General features: G+C 30.8%; 1 protein-coding gene across 4 annotated transcripts; it reads left to right on the top strand.

The window, feature by feature from the left end:
- The first annotated feature begins 14,745 nt into the window (after nt 1–14,745).
- LOC137808283 (floral homeotic protein APETALA 2) lies at nt 14,746–18,649 on the top strand. 4 transcript variants are annotated; one of them, XM_068609314.2, is made up of 10 exons: nt 14,746–15,968; nt 16,086–16,111; nt 16,333–16,363; nt 16,507–16,594; nt 16,757–16,902; nt 17,025–17,069; nt 17,187–17,275; nt 17,370–17,536; nt 17,623–17,838; nt 18,043–18,649. In XM_068609314.2, the coding sequence occupies exons 1-10, from the start codon at nt 15,427–15,429 to the stop codon at nt 18,238–18,240; spliced, it is 1,548 nt and encodes a 515-aa protein (XP_068465415.2). In that variant the 5' UTR covers nt 14,746–15,426; the 3' UTR covers nt 18,241–18,649. The 4 variants fall into 4 exon arrangements, with proteins under 4 accessions (XP_068465415.2, XP_068465414.2, XP_090155812.1 ...); XM_068609313.2 differs by having other exon boundaries at nt 14,871–15,968; nt 17,364–17,536; XM_090299686.1 differs by having other exon boundaries at nt 14,957–15,968; nt 16,333–16,399; nt 17,364–17,536.
- The last annotated feature ends 802 nt before the right edge of the window (nt 18,650–19,451 follow it).

Genomic DNA, 19,451 nt, shown 5'->3' on the forward strand with positions numbered 1-19,451 from the left:
GAGTAAGATTTTTTAAAAACAATCACTTTTATTTAAAAAATGGACCTTTTAATAAGAAAGATTTTCATGCCCTTCTGATATTGGAATAATTATTAAATTAATGAAGATGAAAAAGAATTACAAAATCCAATTACACATGTTATCTGTCAATATAAAGTGCAGTAATATCAAATAAAAATAGAAAATTAAGATTGAGAATAATTTATTTTACTTATTTTTAAAATAAAATGGAACTCTACTCACTCACTTTTATTTATATATATATATATATATATATATTATTTTAGTTTCAAGGAACAAGAAGCTCATCTTCATCCATCAAAACTTATGGCTGTGAGCCACATAACTATTTTCTAGGATTTGAGAATTATATATATAATTTTGACCACTTGCATACTCACATTTTCAGACATTATATATATAAAAGCCGATAGCTTGAGAGGGGAAAACTGGTGAACATACAGGTAAACGTGTGCTCCCACACGTGCATATTATTCTCAATCAAATAGTAGGCACTAAATTATGTTTGTCTTCTAACTGAAAAAATATATATTCTGTAATAACTTTAACTTTTATGCAATACTAATTCATTTTGAAAATCATGTGCATATCCAGAAAGCTCACTTCTGGATTTGTTTAAATAAGATTGTTGCATGCATGCATGGCGTCCCAATGGGAGTCCAACCCGGAAATTAATCCGACTGAGTTTCTTCAATGAATTGTTTTTCTCTTTCTATAATTTATATGCTACGATCTTTCATTACAAAGATAATTGTGCTACATAATTTTTTTTTATCGACAAGAAAAAATAAATAAATATGAATCACTTTAGGGATAACCAACCATTATGCAAACCATAACACAATAAATCCTCACGCTCCTTCCAAACAACCTAACCCTTACAAACTTAGAACAACAAATAGTCCAATTAAAGGAGTAAACAAACCTTACAAAAACTCACTTAATTGAAAACATGCAAGCCACATGATCCATGCATCATTCAGAGTAAGAAAAATTAGTAGAAACAATTTTTGAAGTTATCCAAAACCAAACCTTTAATTGTGCTAAAGTGAACACTTTCGAAAGGTCGATCACTTCACCTTGAAAAATATGTTTATTACTGTATTTCCAGATTTCACTAACTATAGCAACCCAAACACTACTCCAAACAATATTAACCTAAAGAGAAGCATTTATCATATTAAAATGTAAGAAGCGAGAACCTGGATCAACATGATCAACCAATCCTATCCCATTCATGCATAACACTGATTCCAGATTTGTCATAGTTTTGATGAGTTAATGGTTAATAAGATAACGTATTTCGACTTTTTTTTGGATTTCACTGTATTTATCTTTTTCTCTCTTATGATTGTAACATACAGTGTCGTAAAAAAGTGTTGTGTGCAGGAAAATTTGTCAAGTGGAAATGCATGTTGTTGGGGACCCTGTTTGATTTAGGTTTCAGTAATCAGTGCCAGTAATGATGACACTTTCCTAAAGAAGACCACTTGAGTCAGAAGCAACTAAATTAACGTGCAGATCAGATCAGGTTCTTTCTTAATGTATACTATATGGCTTACATTCTCAGATCCAAGAACTTATGCGACAATGTTATGATTTTTCCTAAAAAAATCATCTCCACTTGCAATAAGGGGACTTAGCTTTGCCTTCCCCATGCTCTTAATCAACCACAATCAAGATCAAGGGTCCTACCCTTAATCATCACAGTCAAAGTGCTCTAATTATTGAGTTATTAATATTGCAAATTTACACTATTTCATTCATCATATGGCCTTTCGGTTATAGAACACTGTCTATAGTACTCGATCATCAAAAAACATAAAAAAGGAAGAATAAGAAGAAGACTGTTTAAGCTCAAGTTCATACACTTTTTCTGGGTAACTAAAAATTATTAATTACTGTTCGATACTATTTTTCTTTTGATTTCTATCTTTTAACTACTGTGTATTACTGGGCCTAGCTACTTTTTCTTAGATCCGTTTACCTAAGATGTTGTTTGATTAATTTAGTAATCAAGTTAATTAAAGTATTTTACATGAGATTGTTCCCTTTGCTAATAAAGTATGATACAACTATCACTATAATTACTCTTAATTCTATAATTACACAATGACTTGACGAAAAAGGAAAGTTTAACAGCCGGTGTGTATGGTTAATGGGTTACAGTGGGAGAAAAAAAAAATCTAGGAAGGCTCCTTTATTTTAGAATTTTATTATAAAACCCCTTCTAAAATATCATTATCAAACAAAAAAGTAATTCTTTTTAACTTTAATAATTACAAAATGAATTCCATGTTCAGTAAACGAAAATTAAGTTGAATAATGAGAGTTCAAAAGAACTCAAAATCTGAAAGGAAGCCATTTGTGACATTAGCAATAATTATAGCTTATGTGAGAAAAAAAAAACATTGAATTGTTTACATTTTTATGTGTAGAGAGAGAGAAGAATGGAAGGGAAATTTAAGATTTGGTATAGATTTTTGAAATGTCTTAGCAGTAGAGGGAGCATAATAACTTCACATTTGGTAACCTAATGATAGAAAGAAAAGGAAAAAACAGAAGAAAAAAGAAGTGTGGGGTTGGAAGGAGGTACTACTGTTAAGGGTTTGATGATTGTATGTAGCAAACAGAGAGGACCCACAAGGGCACTCTCCTCTTAATTGTTTGGGCAACATAATCGATTTCCTCGTATTAACAAGGTCAATGATGAGTTACCAGAATGCGAAAGGAAAAAGAAAAGGGTGGGAAGAGAAAAAAGAGGTGACAAATTTGGCATCTTGGGTTTTAATTTTGAACTGAGAATGCCATCAAGGCATGTTCATGTGAAAGGAAAGGGTTTTGTAGGTACCTTCAAAATTTGTGGTGGCTTTCCCATCACATTAACTTTTGGGTTTGATGCCATGCCATGCCTCTTGAGTGATTCCTCACCCCCACCCAAAATCATCACTTTTGTTGCTGTTCTCTCACTTTCACAAGAGTTGACAAAACAACAAGTTGCAAAACAGCACGTAAAATAACCAATCTCTACATTACAACACCTCTGTCTTCTTCCCTTATTGGGGAGCCCCTCTCCTCCATTTCTAAATGCTAATTCACCTTTCATTTTTTTCTCTCTCTACAAATTCATCCACTTCAAAGATACCTTCATATCAGTTCCACTTATTTCATCAATTTATTATAATATAATATTTTATTTCAAAAAACTATTCTAAAGTAATTATTTTTTTAATCATGATAAGTTGAAAATTCACTTTTTTTTCTATATCCATCTTACCATTTATAATACTAATACTATCATTTTAATCATTCAAATTATATAAAACTTATTGATTATTAAAATATAATTTTTCTTATTTTTATATTAGAGTGTCAAATAAAACTAGGAACTCATTATACAACTTTCCATATTAAAAGATACTTCTACAAATATGAATTTTTACATTATCGTATTTTTATATTTAATGAAGGAAACCAAAGTCCAATTAGTCAAGGATATAAGTTTTTTTTTATGATGCATTAAACTTTTTTCCCTTCCAAATAATACAAATAATAAATGTACTTGTATAAATTTTATGGGAGAGAGTGTCCTCATAATCTTTCTTCACTTTGTCTTTCTTATTCCTTTTTTCCTCTGTTAATTCTTCTCTCAGACACTTGTATTTTTGGGAGGTGTGGTATCGGTAAGAATTCTCCGAAGCTTAAGTCAATATTTGTATTAATCATTCATCAGAAAAACTAAACTACTAAACTAAATACTCTATCTATTTATACTATTCGTTAATGGGTTTATTGGGTCTGTCACATCATATTTATTCTTCTGCTTATCTCTTATTAATTGATTTTTAACATTTAATTAACTTTATTTATCTTCCATAAGTGTCTCTTATTGATATTGATAGATGTATGTTTTTCCACGTAATATTTCCACTAATGTTTTTTTTTTCTTTACTTCTTTTGACTTCTCAATCTTTCGACTTCTCAATGTTCTAACCTTTCGACATAACTAGTTCAATAAATGAATAACAATTTTTTATTCTTAAATTTATAGCCTTTTCACTTTAATATCAAAATGGATAAAAACTAAGAAAATCATGTAACTATATTTCCTTTTTCATGTTAGTAAATATATTTTTTTTTTCTTAACCTCAACAATATTAAAGTTCATATCAATAGGTCCATCTTTATTAAAAGTATTACTAAGTGATAATTTAATTTATTTTTTTTGACTTTTACCGTGTCACGTTAGTTTTAAGATTTTAAAAAAAATATATTTCTCGAATGTAATAATCTATAGTAATTTTTGTAATTTTTATTAATATAGGACTGACATTCTAATTAATACAAAAAAAAAATTATGATTCAATGTCTTATTTTAAGATAAAGGATTTTAAATTTTATGTCATGTCACCATATTTTTATAGAAAAATCTTATGTGACTCGAATCTTAAACTTATGATTCTATATACAACCTCTCCAATAAAGATAACTAAGAATCAAAATAAAGTTATTAAGGATTCAAACAAAATATTTAAAATTATTATTCTTATTATATTTCTCTTCTATCTTCTTATTTCATTCTTCTTGGTCTTTTCCCATTTTTTTAATTATTTTTTTATTCTTTTATTTTCTTCCTTTCTTTTACTTATTTTTTATCCCTCCACTCTTTTATTTTTTTTTCTTTCTTTTTTCCTTCCATTCTTTTATCCTTAACATTCAAGCAATATCCTAGTTATTCAATTTGTGGTGTTCAATCAATACACTAAGAATAAAATATTTAAGTCTCTTTATGTTTTTTTAATGCTCTTGTCAATTTTTTTCTTTTTTTAATTCTCCTCTCTATTTCTCTTTCTTTCTTCTTATCTTTTTCACTATTGTTGTCTTTTCTCTTCTTCCTATTTTTATTGCTATGTTTTTCCTATATATTCTTCCTTTTTTTCTCACCTCTCTCTTCCATTCTTTCTTATGTTTGTGTATCTATATTGACTACATATGTATATACACACATATTGTGTGCAGCTCCAATATTCTTTTTTCTTTCATATAAAAAACACCTAATTGTTAGTTAAGTAGAATGAACTTATAAGTAATCTTGTAATACTCATTTGAAAAAAAATTATAATTTTTGCAAGGATATCAGTTGATTGATTAAGTTTCTTAATATTATTGGAAATGTTACTCAGGTCATCTTAATTGCAAATGTCATTCTATCGGATCTTAATTCATTTTGTGTGGGTTTCACTATGACCTTTAAGACCTTTTCGCAACACATCAATGTAAGAAACTTATAACACTCGCTTTAATTTATGTTTTATTTGGTTGTTAGCAAAAAAATGTTTTCAAGAAAAGAAATATTATTTTATTCTTATGACTCAAGATCTTATTTAAGAATTTGAGTATTAAATTTTATGTCATCTAAGCATAATTCAACGTTGAGGTCTTAAACTGGTAACCTTGAGTATGACACCCATAATGAAGATCTCCAAATTAAATTTCCTGTAATTTCAATTTGTTCATGATCCAAAACCTGAAGCATGCTTAAGATATTTCGCTTTTTCGTGAAGTCAATTTGTTTCTTCATAATTTATGAAACTTAACTTGCTTCCAAAAGCAAAAAAAAAAAAAAGGAAAGAAGGGAGGTGAAGAGGATATTTCGTTAGAAGAAAAAAAAAGTAATTAAAAACTGAGGAAGCTATTTAAATTTTTTTTTATTGAATAAATGATCACAATTATTTTTTAAAAAATTTAGCTGAATCATTTTAGTCCTTGAAAATAATAATATTATTAAAAAAATTGGATGGGAAAAAGGTTACTTAATTTTGTTATGCAATTAATTGGGATATTCAATTAATGTTACAATCCTTATACTTATACAGTAGATAAATTTTTCAAAATACAAGTATAATTCATGCCCTATATGTGTTTCTATTCCTAGAACTCCTAGTTCAATTTTAGCATATGATAACAGCCACAAAACAAGAGCATTAAGAAAATGAGTCAAATTAAAGATAAAAAGTTTGACAGCTTTGTTAAAAGCAAATGGGAATGTTATTTGGTTCAAAGATGATAGTTTGACATTCTCCAGCAGTTTACACCACAACAAAATATTAATATTTGTAATAAAAAAATTTAAAAAAATAAAAAATCTCCTTAATAGAAATATAGGTAAAATATAAAATTTTAAAATAATTAAAAATGATTAAAATATTAATATTTAGTGAGTGTAAAGTGATCATTTGGATTTAAAAAAAATCATTTTCCTTTAACAAATGTTTGATCTATTACAAAAATAATATAAAGAAAGATAAATCAAATTCCAAAGAGCTTCCACATAAATTGTATTTTGTAATGATGGAAAAATAAAGATTACTTTAATAAACATGAATTCATTTGTTGAATGTTGAATTAAGGGTAGTAATACCATTTTCACCTGACTAAACTGTCTATAATTGCTAATTCTAAAATCTAATAGTGTAGATTACAATGTGAAATTTAATCTACTATTACTATATATAATTATTAATGGTTTAACTGCATATATGTTTCTCCCTTTCTAACTTGTAAAAATTGGTAATCAGATTTTGATGACAACATGTGAATACAGAGGGTCTCAAGTTCATGAAGCTATAAGGAGAAATAACCCCTTGCTTTTTCGAACCTCGTCGAACAGGATATATTCCTGGGTGTAATAAAAGTTCAGCACGTCAAGTCGTGGCATGTTCTTCGTGAAGGATGGGTCCCGGGCCTCGATTTTTCCGAACAGTTCAACTTCGAAGGGTCCTAGGTACTGTTTGGCGCCTGTTTGGAGTAACACGTGGCGGAGATCGGGAGCGTTTGGGATGACGGCGCGTGGAACATTCCTCAACATGGCGTTGTTGACTTGGTAGTTTTGGGCCTCCCTGGGCTTGTTGGTCCACAAACCTAGAAGACGGGAGCGATGTCGGTTAAATATGAGATGTTTGATTCAACGTGGTTTTGGTCGGAGATATCGCATTTGGATGTAGTGGATTGGGTAGTTGAGGTTCCAATATGCGGTGAAGCAGATGGTAAACTTTCCATGCAACGTTGGGTGTGGTGGGAAGTGGTTGAATGTGGGCGAGGTTGTTGGCCACAATGCCCAGTGCCACGCTGTGGTGGCTTTGTGGTGTTTGGTGGAGTTTAGACGTAGTAAGTGAAGAAGAAGATAATCTAAAGAGGTGAAATAGGAAATGGAAAAAGAGGAGAAAGGTGAAGGAAGAGGATTGGGCATCGTCCTACTCGTAAAGGAATCTTTGAACAACCACTTTTAGATTCATGCCTACTCGCCAGAATTTTAGCTGCCTTCACGGAATGAGTCCATTTCGTTTATGTATTATTTGATAATCGGTCACTTCTTACTATAATTTTGAACATTATTTGTATCGCAATCATTCTGGATTAGTTAATGATATTATTTGAATTGCAATAATTATCGAAGTCATTATTATTGATTAATATTAGTATTAGTTATTCTTTTCACTCAATTACAGATATAATCTTGGTTAAAATGAGGAGGTTTAAAAAAAATCTAACATATTATTGAGTCCACTCATTAGAAGAGAGACAATATCTTACGACGTATATTTTTGTTAACTTCTCTCTACTAATTTGCTATATAAAAAAAACAAATAATGTTCTTCCTCACAATAAGAAGGTCTGGAAACCTATTTTGTGCACGTCTTTGTTGCAAGATTTTTTTTGTTAATCTTCCTTCTTCAAAATATCTTATATTTATAGTGCTTGAGAACAAAAGAGTCGGTATGACTCTTTTGTAGCTATTGTGAGAATTTTTAGAAAAAGTCTTATTTCTTCTATAGTTTGTCCATGTCCATGTTCAAATATAGAGATGTATTAAATGTGCTTCCAATAGAAATTAAATGTTCATTTCTTCCTCAATCAACTTCCTTAAGTTGGTGAAACTAACTAGACTTAGGTTAAAGACTCTACGTCGTCGGCTAATTTTTCCAAGGTTGATTGGAGGAGTGTTAGAATGTTTATGGCATGAAGAAACTTTAACTAGATCTTTCAAACAATATTTGATGATTCTCTATCGAGAGAAAAACACAAATAAGCATATCACTACTAGAAAATTGTTAAATAGTGATAAAAAAATGTGGTAACTATTAGTGACCAAATCAGTGACTGAAAAATGTAATCACTATTAGTGACCAAATTAGTGACCCTAAGTCATCGCTATGATTTAATGACCGAAATAGTGACTACAATTTTAGTGACAGAAAATTGATCACAAAATTGGACACAGAGAATCAATCACAAAATGACTCACAGAAAATCAATAACAAAATGGTTCACAGAAAATTAATCACAAAATCGATGATTATACTAAGTTTTTATTCTCCAACAATTTATGTATATTTTCCTCTTCCAACTTTCACTCTCAGCTCACTTCCCCTAAATTAATCTTAACAATGTTAATAATAATTAATATAATAATATTATTTAATAATAATTATAATAATATTAAAAACAATATTAATAATAATTTTAATGAAATAAATAATACTAATAACAAAAACTATAGTAAAAAAGTAATAATAATAATAATAATGTTAATATTAATACTTAAAATAATAATAATAATAATAATAATATCAATATCTATAATAATAATAATATTAATAATATTAAATAATTATTATTATAATAAAAAAATCATTAAATAATAAAAATTATAATAAAAAATCATTAAATAATAAAAATTATAATAAAAAATCATTAAATAATAATAATTCTAATAAAAAATCATTAAATAATAATTAATTTTAAAAATTATTAGTTAAAATAGATATTAATTTATAAATTAAAAAATTATTGGTATCTAAAATAATTTTTATTATTAATATAAATTTATAAAATAAATTTTAAATTGATATTTAATGTTAACTACTAACTGTTTTAAATTTAAAATAAATCATTAATTTATAATTTTGTGAATAGTGAATAGTTCTAATTTATTTTTTTTTAAATATGGATTCATTACCTAGATATAGCTTGTTATGCAAAATTGTTGCTACATGATCTTTAGAGATTTCAAAAAGACACACCTAGAACTTGAAAACTTCAGAAAAGTATAAACTCCAAACAAAGATCTAATCGATCAATATTGATCTATTCTTTACTGTCGACAAAATGTAATTTAAGCATGAAAAAGATGAGGAGTTAATTAGGTCAAGAAGCTAAAGAGAAGACATAAAATTTAAATTTTAAAAAGATAAAAATATATATAAATAAATAAATATGTTTAGAACTATTTATAACCTTTTAAATATATTTTCATTCTCCTTTTAATTTAACTACTTCCTAACAATCCTAAATAAAATGAGTCTTCAATAATATGTCTGAATTATTTGTTTAAGAAAAATCACACTATTGATCCTATTTTTAGAGTAACATAATTTAGAATTCATAAATTCCTTTAAAAGTAAACAAAAAATTAATCAAGAAATTATATATGATTATCCATGAAAATAATAAATAAATGTGGAAAAATATTATTTATATATAATTATGTATAATTTGCATTCTTGCTGGCTTGAAATTGTTATGTATTCTAATTAGGATAGTGGCCCAGTGGGTTATTGGAAAAGAAAATGTCTACCACGATTTGGAGTAACAGCAGAAAATATGAAAATTGTTATATATATAACTAAAAAAATGGTAATATAATAGTTCATATCTTTTTATATATTTAAAAAATTATATATTTACATTAACCATGATAGATACAAAATGGAATATGAAATCATTTTAGATTGATATAAAAAAAATTAAACCTAAGACATAAGAACTTTTATGATTAGTTTTGAGAATAAGTTACGTAATTAAAAATATATGAACTATTTAATAGGAACTCATATAATATATATATATCATTAAACAAATTAATCTTTATTCTCGTATTTTTTTTTCTTAATCTAGTAATTAAGGACAAACTATTCTAACTAAACTCGTGGTATATTAAGTAAATAAAATAAAATGTTAGAATAAAAAATATTTTTTGGAGTTATACTTTTGAAAATATTTAATCTATTTTATATATTGATTCATAAAAAGTAATTACATTTGAGTATCAATTAATTTATAAAAACTCAAGTTAATTATAAGGGAAACTTATAATGAAAGCAGGATAAGGGTGAATATGGATGATTTGGATGAAAGGAGAAGTGTTAATAGGAGGTTATGTTTTCTTTTGAAACGGTGACGTAGCTATTATATAAGTTTTAATATTAATAATGTACAATATGCGTTTATTTGGCTATTTCCTTTGGGTTCTTGACTAATAAATAGTGATGGAAAGAATTAAACTAAATAGGTGTAGTGTATTTGGAGTTTGGTAGAATAAGGTTATGCATGAGTAAATGTGGTGGTAACTGAGAGAGAGGAAAAGCTGGATAGGTGAATATATAATCTGTATCCACCACATAAGTTTTGTTGAGAAACTAATAACGCATTAGATTTCTGAATAGGAGACACATGCACGTACATGCTTACTGTCATGAAATTGATATGTACCATAATTGGGATAGTGGACTGGTGGTGGGTTATACTTGGCAAAAAGAAGAAAAATGCTACCAAACAATATTATACTCATACCAACACATCATTCATTCTCAACTCACTCTATTCAAAAATTTACATTCATACCTACACATTAATTCTTTATATAGATTAAGACTACTCTTCACCATTCACTTCACAAAATACTAAGATTGTAAGAAAATCGTTTAGTCACTTTACCTTAAAATTAACCAACTTTTTACTTATTAATTATTCTTAGCTCATTATTGTCCCTTTTCTTAGTCTATCGTTTATAGTTAGTGAATTCATCAAATTTTTCATATGGAATATCGTGATATACAATAACGTTTTACATGAGTTAATTTGCTTTTCTCAAAAAAAACATTGTATACACTCCTAAGAAAACAAAAAAAAAGAAACATAGTACTAAACAAGTTAGGATAGTCGAAAATCAAATATGGGCTTTGGTTGTTAGCAAAAGTACTAAGAGAGATTAATACATAGTTTTTTGCAAAATTTGAGTATTACAAATACATTTACATATATATGTAATTAGTTATGTATGTGTTATTAAGCATGCATTATAAGATGTGTTTATTAACTTTGCTTTGTCAATAAGATAACATTATCTAATTAACGTGTAGATGAGAGTATATGTTTTTTTTCTAATATCTTAGAATTTTGAGAACAAACTTTTTCTCCAAAGATGCTTAAAGAACAACATAGGAAGCTTGGAGGAATAACATGAAATAATAATTTTGGTCATAAAAATTCTTAATTCTACCTGGAATATATAATGTAAATGTTATTTCGTCTAATTTAACTATTAGGTGTGATATATTATTTTGTGTGGATGATGTATAATTTATTGTGATGTATATTGTCAAATATTTGAGATTTTAGACGATATTTTTTATGATATTCCAATACTTGTTTATTTATGTGTTATTTATTAAAATAAGATTTCTCTTAATATTTTGTGTACCAATCGGTACTAGATAAGTCATGTCACTTAGTTTTGATGACTGATGACCACATTAATATATATTAAAGGCGTTTAAGAAATGACAATTATAAAAATTCCTTACAGATTATGATTATGTCCTACCAAATTCAGGTGACATCAATATACCAATATACTAGTTAGCAACTGATATTTTATTGATTCGGCTCATCACAACAAGGACACATGACTAAACACTATAAATAAATTCTTTACATAGGTGTAAGAGACACTTTAATCAGGTTTTACCTTATACACATACACTATTTACAAAGAGTACTTACTTTAACGTCGAAGTACCTTTTTCAAGTCCAAACTGACCGAGGACTGATAATAAAAGGAGGAGACTTGAAGGAAGGAGCAAGAAGACTACCGACACATCAACAGTTGTACAACCAGTTCCAAGTATTATATATGCTCATCTTTGTCCATACAGGTACATTTGGTTTAACATATCTTTTTTTTATGATGACATAAAACACAAACTTATTTAAAAGCCAAATAGATAAAAAAAAACATATAATTTAAACAAGTATGATAGGAAAAAACAATCAAAGCAAAATAATTGGCTTTGATATACAACTTTGTTTCAACAATTTTGAAATAGTTTTCACATTTAAATTATGTGTTTTTTTTTATAATAGAAGTACACAAACTAAGATAAAATCCTCATATAAACACTCTCATTTTTACTTAGCTTTCTCTTCTTCTTTTTCTTTTTTTTTTCCTCTTTCTTTATATCTTTTAAGATGTAAGTTACCTCCTTGTTCTTGTTTTTGTTATTCTTTTACTCCTTTTTGAATGCCAATATCAAACGAAAGACTTGGTGGAATGGACAAATCTATATCAAGATGTTGGTTAAGCATAAAGGGAAAAGTTTGCAAATAGGTGTAAAGAACTTGGTTAGACTACTCTTCCATAGTGAGCTTTCATTTCAATATGCCAATCATAGTAGCATAAGGATGATGCAAATTTGCATTCTATTCTTCTTTGGCAATCTTATACTTGTAGTACTTATTATATTTAATTTTTAAATAAAACAATTTACATTGTTTTGGCATTTAATTTAAGAATATTATATTCCTTTTTAGTGTATTTTGATTTTGGTTTTTTCACTATAAGGTATTTTTTTATGTTGATTTTTCACATGTGGTAGTGTGTGAATTTGACATACATATTCTCCTCATTCATAAATTCCTCTAATCTCAATTTTACATGTTTTTTCTTTATCACTTGTTATCGTGCTTAACCTCGTAGAGGTTGAGTTGTGATACAAATTTATTAAAGCAAAAATCAAAAGAAGGATGTTGAATTGTATTTTACAAAAAGAGAAAAACGAAGACTACATCTAGTTTTAGGAAACCTCAAAGTTTCATTAAAAAAATAGTGTTACAATAATTAGTTTTGCATGATGTTTCGTCTATTGGGAAATTTAAGGGGAAGAAACATAAAGTTATTGATAATTCATAGTCAACACACAAGAGAATAATAACCACCTTAAACTTAAAACTTTAAGACAAAGTTTTTGAATCTTTTTCACTTATATGTTACTCAACTTCTTCTTTTCTATTCTATGTGAATCTTCAACTCACTTGAAAGTAATGATCATCATTGAGACACAATTGGTTAAATATTCTTTCGTTTAATAAGATTATCAATATAAAATAAACTCACACTTGAGAGAAAGATTGTTAATGTTTTAGTGTGAATTGAGGTTTCACTATTTAAAAATGTTGAATAACATATAAGAAAGAAATAACAAATTGTTACGTGTTGTTAGCTTATGAAAATGAGTGAGATTTCCCTAGTATTTCTATTAAAGGTGAGACAAACTTACAAATTTATTGCATTAAAGTTTTTAATTAAAAGATGGTGAGTAGTCTTGTGTTATTGACACATTGTTAAAGATTTTGATGTTCTTTTACCCTTTTTTTTTCATATAGTTTTTGCATAACCTTCTTTTGGATATAGATTCGATTGAAGTCTAGAAAGCAAAAATGATTTTAGAAATATGTGTTTTAGCCTTTAAATTTCTTTTCAAGAGGAACATAATCTATGGGGGCTTTTATAAGTTAACCTTTATACTTATGATTTTATAAGGAGAAATAAATTATATACTTATTTCTTTTTCATCACTTATTTAGTATTAAATAAAATTATAGTGGAATCTTTTGATGAGAAAACATTACACTTGTATCCATTAAAATCTATAATATATGACAGTTACACTCCCATTCTATTATTGATAACATAAAATTGTTAGGTTTTGTCATTTTTGAGAATTTGTTGAACAGGGAGTGAAAAAATGTAGTTGTAGTTGAATTATTAGACTGGAGTGTAAAACATGGGAGTTTTATGGAAGTTGTTGTAGAGTGAAAGAATGGAAAGAATATGAATACCATATTTCTGTTGTGATAACTGATTTTATAAAGAGAGAAGGGATTGGGTTTGAGAAAATGGAAAAGATAGGTAAAAAAAGAAAGAAATAGAGAGCAGTATTTATTTGAATAAAATAGATTGTTGGAAGGGAAAGAAGAAAGAATAGATAGAGGTAACACGCGCAGTTTGAGGAGAGTGAGGTAGTGTAAGATAGGGTCATAAATACAAGGTACAGCGTAGGAAGGGCATTGGTCGCTTGGAGAACGAAAGAGGCAAAGGTGGCCCTCTTCCCGTACTCTTGGATTGGACTTTTCTGGAAAGAGTTTCCTTTTACTACTATTATTCTCATTTCCTTTTCTGATGCCAAAACCTATCACAAACTCAAACACCCTTCACTCTTTCTCCTTTCTTCTTTCCCTTCCACACTCTGCTCAACACTCTCAATTCAATACTTATTATTTAATATTCCATCTTCTTCCCCAAAATACCCCTCTCCACCACCCCTAATTACTTTCCTTTTCTGTCCTCCCGTGGCACCCCACATGGTAAAACTTAGTCATAATCCTAAAAAGATAAAAACGCTTGGAGGCTTGGATTGAAGAAGGGGCTTTGCGACTTGCGAAATGATTAGCGATTAGAAGCTAACAAAAGCTATTTTTCAGTAATTATCTTTCTTTAGGACTCCTTGCGCTGTCTATTTCCATTACTGGGTAATTAGGACCCGGAAAGACACCCCGGATGCTTTTCGATTTGGTTAACGTGGGAAAGTTGTTTAAGAAAGAGATGGTTCTTTCTTTCCCCATTTTCTCAACGCCTATTTATCTCTCTGACCCCCTCTCTAATAAATACAGAAAAACAGTAAAAATAAAAAAAGAAAGAAAGAAAGAGAGGGTGAATTAGAGGAAATAATAATAAAGAAAACAGAAATAGAAATATTTGTTTTTTCGAGAGTGACGAATGACAAGAAAAAGGACAATCTAGAGATGGAGAGAGAATGAAATTATGAGTCATTGAAAAGAAAAGAGAGAAACAAGTGGTTAGAGAGAGAGAGAAGAAAGGAAGGGTGTTAAGGAGAGGGTGAGATGCTTTCGTCTAAGCTTGCTCAAACTGGCCTCGTCTATGCTGTATTGGGCAGTTGGGGAATACAAAGATCTTTGAACATCTCCTTTACTACATTTTTGCAACACCTACCTCTTTCTCTCTCTCTCTTCACTCGTCCTAGGTTTGATTTTCTTCTCTGAATTCCCAACCTCGCTACCTCCACCACTTCTCCTTTTTCGCATCTCCATTATTTTATTCTCAAAACCGCGACAACACACCCATAACACACACGCACGCAGTTTCAATTTCTTCTGCTCTAGCCAGCCCAAATTAAAATTAAAATAAAAGGGCAAGACAAAGGTTTGGTCTTTTGATGTGAGACTGAGAAGCACAAACCTGGGTTGCTAGTTTCGGTTAATGTTAGAATGTGGGATCTCAATGACTCACCCGATCAGAGGAAGGACGAGGAATCCGAAGGGTGTTCTTCCCTCAAGACTTCCATCGACGGGGACGATGAGAACATCAAAGGCAAAAGGGTTGGATCTGTTTCTAATTCGAGCTCTTCCGCTGTGGTAATCGAGGACGGATCAGAAGAGGAGGAGGAGGACGAAGAGGAGGACGAAGAAGGTGGCAGAAGAAGCATGAAGAAACGAAGCAGCAAGATTTTCGGGTTCTCTGTGACCCAAGATTATGAGTCCATGGACAGTGACCACCCACCTGTGACAAGACAGTTTTTTCCGGTGGAAGAGGCCGACGTGGCGGTTGCATCGGGTGGTGGAAGCTCCACCTTCCCTCGGGCTCACTGGGTAGGTGTAAAATTTTGCCAATCAGAAGCACTTGGTGCTGGAAAGTCAGTTGAAGTCTCTCAGCCTATGAAGAAGAGTCGCCGAGGACCAAGGTCAAGGAGTTCTCAGTATAGAGGAGTCACCTTTTACAGAAGAACGGGTCGGTGGGAGTCCCATATATGGTTAGTGCTTTCCATTTCATAAAAAAATAATGTGTACCAGAGGGTCTAAAAAATTGGACTTTTCTCACCATCAAAATTTGATTCTTTTCGGTTCTGTTTGTGTCCGTGGTATTGCAGGGATTGTGGAAAACAAGTGTATCTAGGTAAGCATAACGATAACAATGATTGTGTGTGTGAAGTGTGGCAGTTATTTTCCCTAAATCTTGTTTTAAGCGGCTAAAACGGTTTTTTTTTTCTTCTTTTGTGTTTTTTGTCTCAGCTATGATGTGGTAGAGACAAGAGTGAGTGTGTTGTGTTGTGTGTGTGTGGGGAAATTTTATTGTGGTGACTGACTTGATGGTTTTGTCTGGGTAAATTTGTCTAGGTGGATTTGACACAGCACATGCGGCTGCTCGGTGAGCCCTTGCCCCCTCCTCTAGTTTACCAAGCTTGTAATATAACTTTTTCTATGTCTTGAACCGAATCAAATATAAATCACATTTCGTTGTGGAAAATGTGAGCCTCAAAGAAAAAACCTCTATTTCGTCTCTCTTTGCAGTGCCTATGATCGTGCGGCCATCAAGTTCCGAGGAGTCGAGGCTGACATAAACTTCAATATTGAAGATTATGAAGACGACTTGAAGCAGGTGATCCGTTTGCAAATTTTATTTTATTCCTTCAAAAAGGGATTCATCCATCTATCTTATCTTCAACACTGCTCATTCTCCTACAATACTCCTGCGGTTACTGTTATTTCTTGTATCTCGAATTATTCTCGTCATTTGGCTGTATGCGATGTTAATATATAGATGAGCAATCTTACCAAGGAAGAGTTCGTCCACGTCCTTCGCCGACAAAGCACTGGATTCCCGAGGGGAAGCTCCAAATATAGAGGTGTAACTTTGCACAAGTGTGGAAGATGGGAAGCTCGAATGGGTCAATTTTTAGGGAAAAAGTATGCCTTCTTTTATTTTCTTTTTCTCCTTTGTTTTCTTCTAGATTTTCTCATTGTTCATGCTAAAGAATCTTAACTTCTTATCTTCGTCATTACTAAGATTAACTCATTTGATTCATTAGGTACGTTTATTTGGGTCTCTTTGACACCGAGATTGAAGCTGCAAAGTAAAATATCTTATTTTCCTTTCCACCTTCCATTCACTAGATGGCCCATCTCTAGCGAAGAATATTAAACTATTAATCATCATTAGGGTTTTAATTAATCGCACATTTTCACTGTAGGGCTTATGACAAAGCAGCCATCAAATGCAACGGCAAAGAGGCCGTAACCAATTTTGATCCCAGCATCTATGAGAATGAGCTTAATTCCGGTAAGTAATGGACTTTAAGAATTATTTTACAATAATCGTGCTTATCTTTTATTAATTAATCCGCATGTATACATGTATATCTATGAAGGTGCAGAATCCACGGGTAACGCTGCAGATCATAATCTGGATTTAAGTTTGGGAAATTCAAGTTCAAAGGCCGGCAATAATCAGGCGTTGGGGAATCACGCCACAAATGCTGGAAATCATGATCAACACCTCCCATCTGAATCTAATTGGCGAAATGGGGGAAGCAAGCCTAAGGTATTATTAATATATATATAGATTTTGGTGGTTTGTCCATTCCTTTTGAGTGTTGTAATATAATATTGTTCCTTGTTTTGGTTCAGCTGGTGAATATACTGCCAAAACCATGTAATAGAGGCAACAAGGACACACATGGAAGGGATGTGCACGGGGAGAGTGAAGCATTGAGGATGCTAAGTCAAACCCACCTTCATTCTCCAGCCTCCAGTGAGATGCAAAGATATGGTCCCTACAGGTCTCCCGGAGGAGAGTCTCAAATGCTTCAAAATTTTGCTCCAATTCACCCACCAAATTTTCATGTGGGTATCTCTACAATTAATTTATTTCAGCTCATACATTAAAGAGAGATCAGAAAATATAGAAACACGAGCCCCCACTATTATTACCATTGAGACACATTTTTAGTATTGGAGTTGTCAGCCAATATTTATTTATTTATTTGTTTGTTTTAGCAGCATCTTATTATGCATAGAGTAGTATTTAAATTTATTTATTAAATGTAGTTTCCCAGCAGCAGCATTGGAGGCCGTATTGGAAGTGATCTTTCATTGTCAATGGCCGATCAACAACAGTGGCAATCCGGGCCTCCACATTATTTAGCAACTGCTGCAGCATCATCAGGATTCCCACAACAGATAAGACCCTCTTCTCAAGGTTGGCTGCAGAAAAATGGGTTCCACACTCTCATGAGACCCTCATGACCCTATATAGAAATTTTCTGCCTCGCCAGTTACATTCAAATGATCATAATCTGCTCCCTAAGAATATCATCACCCCCACCACCCCAAAAAAATTATTTTCTTTTCTTAGCATGTAAAAATGGATCCGGTGTTAGGCTGTGTCCATGTCCAACCCATCCACCTCCTTTAGGAAGGCCATACAAGACCATAACTTGTTAACTATTGAGGTGAAAAGAAAGGATGAAAGAAAAAAAAGAATCCAAATTGGGTACTTATTTCTGGTCTTGGTCTGGGTCAGTCAAACTAACAAACGGACGAAATCTTTAACTAGATATTCTGGGCTCTGACTAAAATTTTATGATCTTGTATAACTCTGATTTATTGCTTTTCTGCGTTGTGGTATTTATGACAGCACCTATTCGTTTCTTAATTTGGGATGCATTGCTATCACCTACACATGGTTGTCAATTTGTTCCTTATTTCTCTTTGGATTGGGATTGGTCTTAAAAACTTTTCCAAGGAAAGATGCTAGCTTTGGTTGCTTAGAAGGGCAATGGTGGGTTGTTTAGCTTGACAAAAATCGTTGAGACAAATCTAGGTAAAGCTTAAACGAGCAAAAAAAGTTAAAGAAAATAAAATTATGAAGCAGGGAATTTTTATATATTCATAGGAGTAGGGTGGAGATGGAGGCAGGGAAAAATCAGAGAGATACAAAATGGTTTAATTTCTGGTGTCTTGGAAATATCATCGGATGGTGATGAATAGTCTCCATCAACGGTGTCCTTTGAATCAGTTCTCTCGGCCAAAAGCAGTCAGACAATGCCATTATGATGAGAGGGACCTATCATTGTTCGTCTAAAGCTCCAAAAGGACACTGATACATGGAGTGAGAGAGAGAAAAAGAAGCGACCAAAAGGGTATAATGGCGAAGGGGTTTTGAGAGGGTTTAACACTTTAACCATTCTCACTTTTAACCTTTGCGACAATCAACTAAAGTAAGCGCATAATAACAATCTTAATTAAAAGTATAACACAGGTTTTTGTTTCATCGTATCATATTAATATAATAGGGGATGTACTTTTGTGGAACAGAGGCGCCATTGATTAATGGATTGGTTGGGTTCAACGATTGTAGACATGTGAGTTTGAGAGGGAACAGCTTCTGACTCGTTAATGAATCAGACTCAATGTTTGATGATAAACTTTGTTATCTCGTAGGTTGCAAAAATAAT

The sequence above is a fragment of the Phaseolus vulgaris genome, chromosome 3 (assembly GCF_051622355.1).
Source record: "Phaseolus vulgaris cultivar YP4 chromosome 3, ASM5162235v1, whole genome shotgun sequence".
Taxonomy (NCBI): Eukaryota; Viridiplantae; Streptophyta; class Magnoliopsida; order Fabales; family Fabaceae; genus Phaseolus; species Phaseolus vulgaris.

Excerpts from the sequence above, each read along its gene's own strand:
- LOC137808283 (XM_068609313.2), top strand. The coding sequence starts at position 15,427 with ATGTGGGATCTCAATGACTCACCCGATCAGAGGAAGGACGAGGAATCC. Across the intron at positions 15,969-16,085 it reads CGGTGGGAGTCCCATATATG|GGATTGTGGAAAACAAGTGT; the intron begins GTTAGTGCTTTC and ends GTGGTATTGCAG. Across the intron at positions 17,839-18,042 it reads TTCACCCACCAAATTTTCAT|TTTCCCAGCAGCAGCATTGG; the intron begins GTGGGTATCTCT and ends TATTAAATGTAG.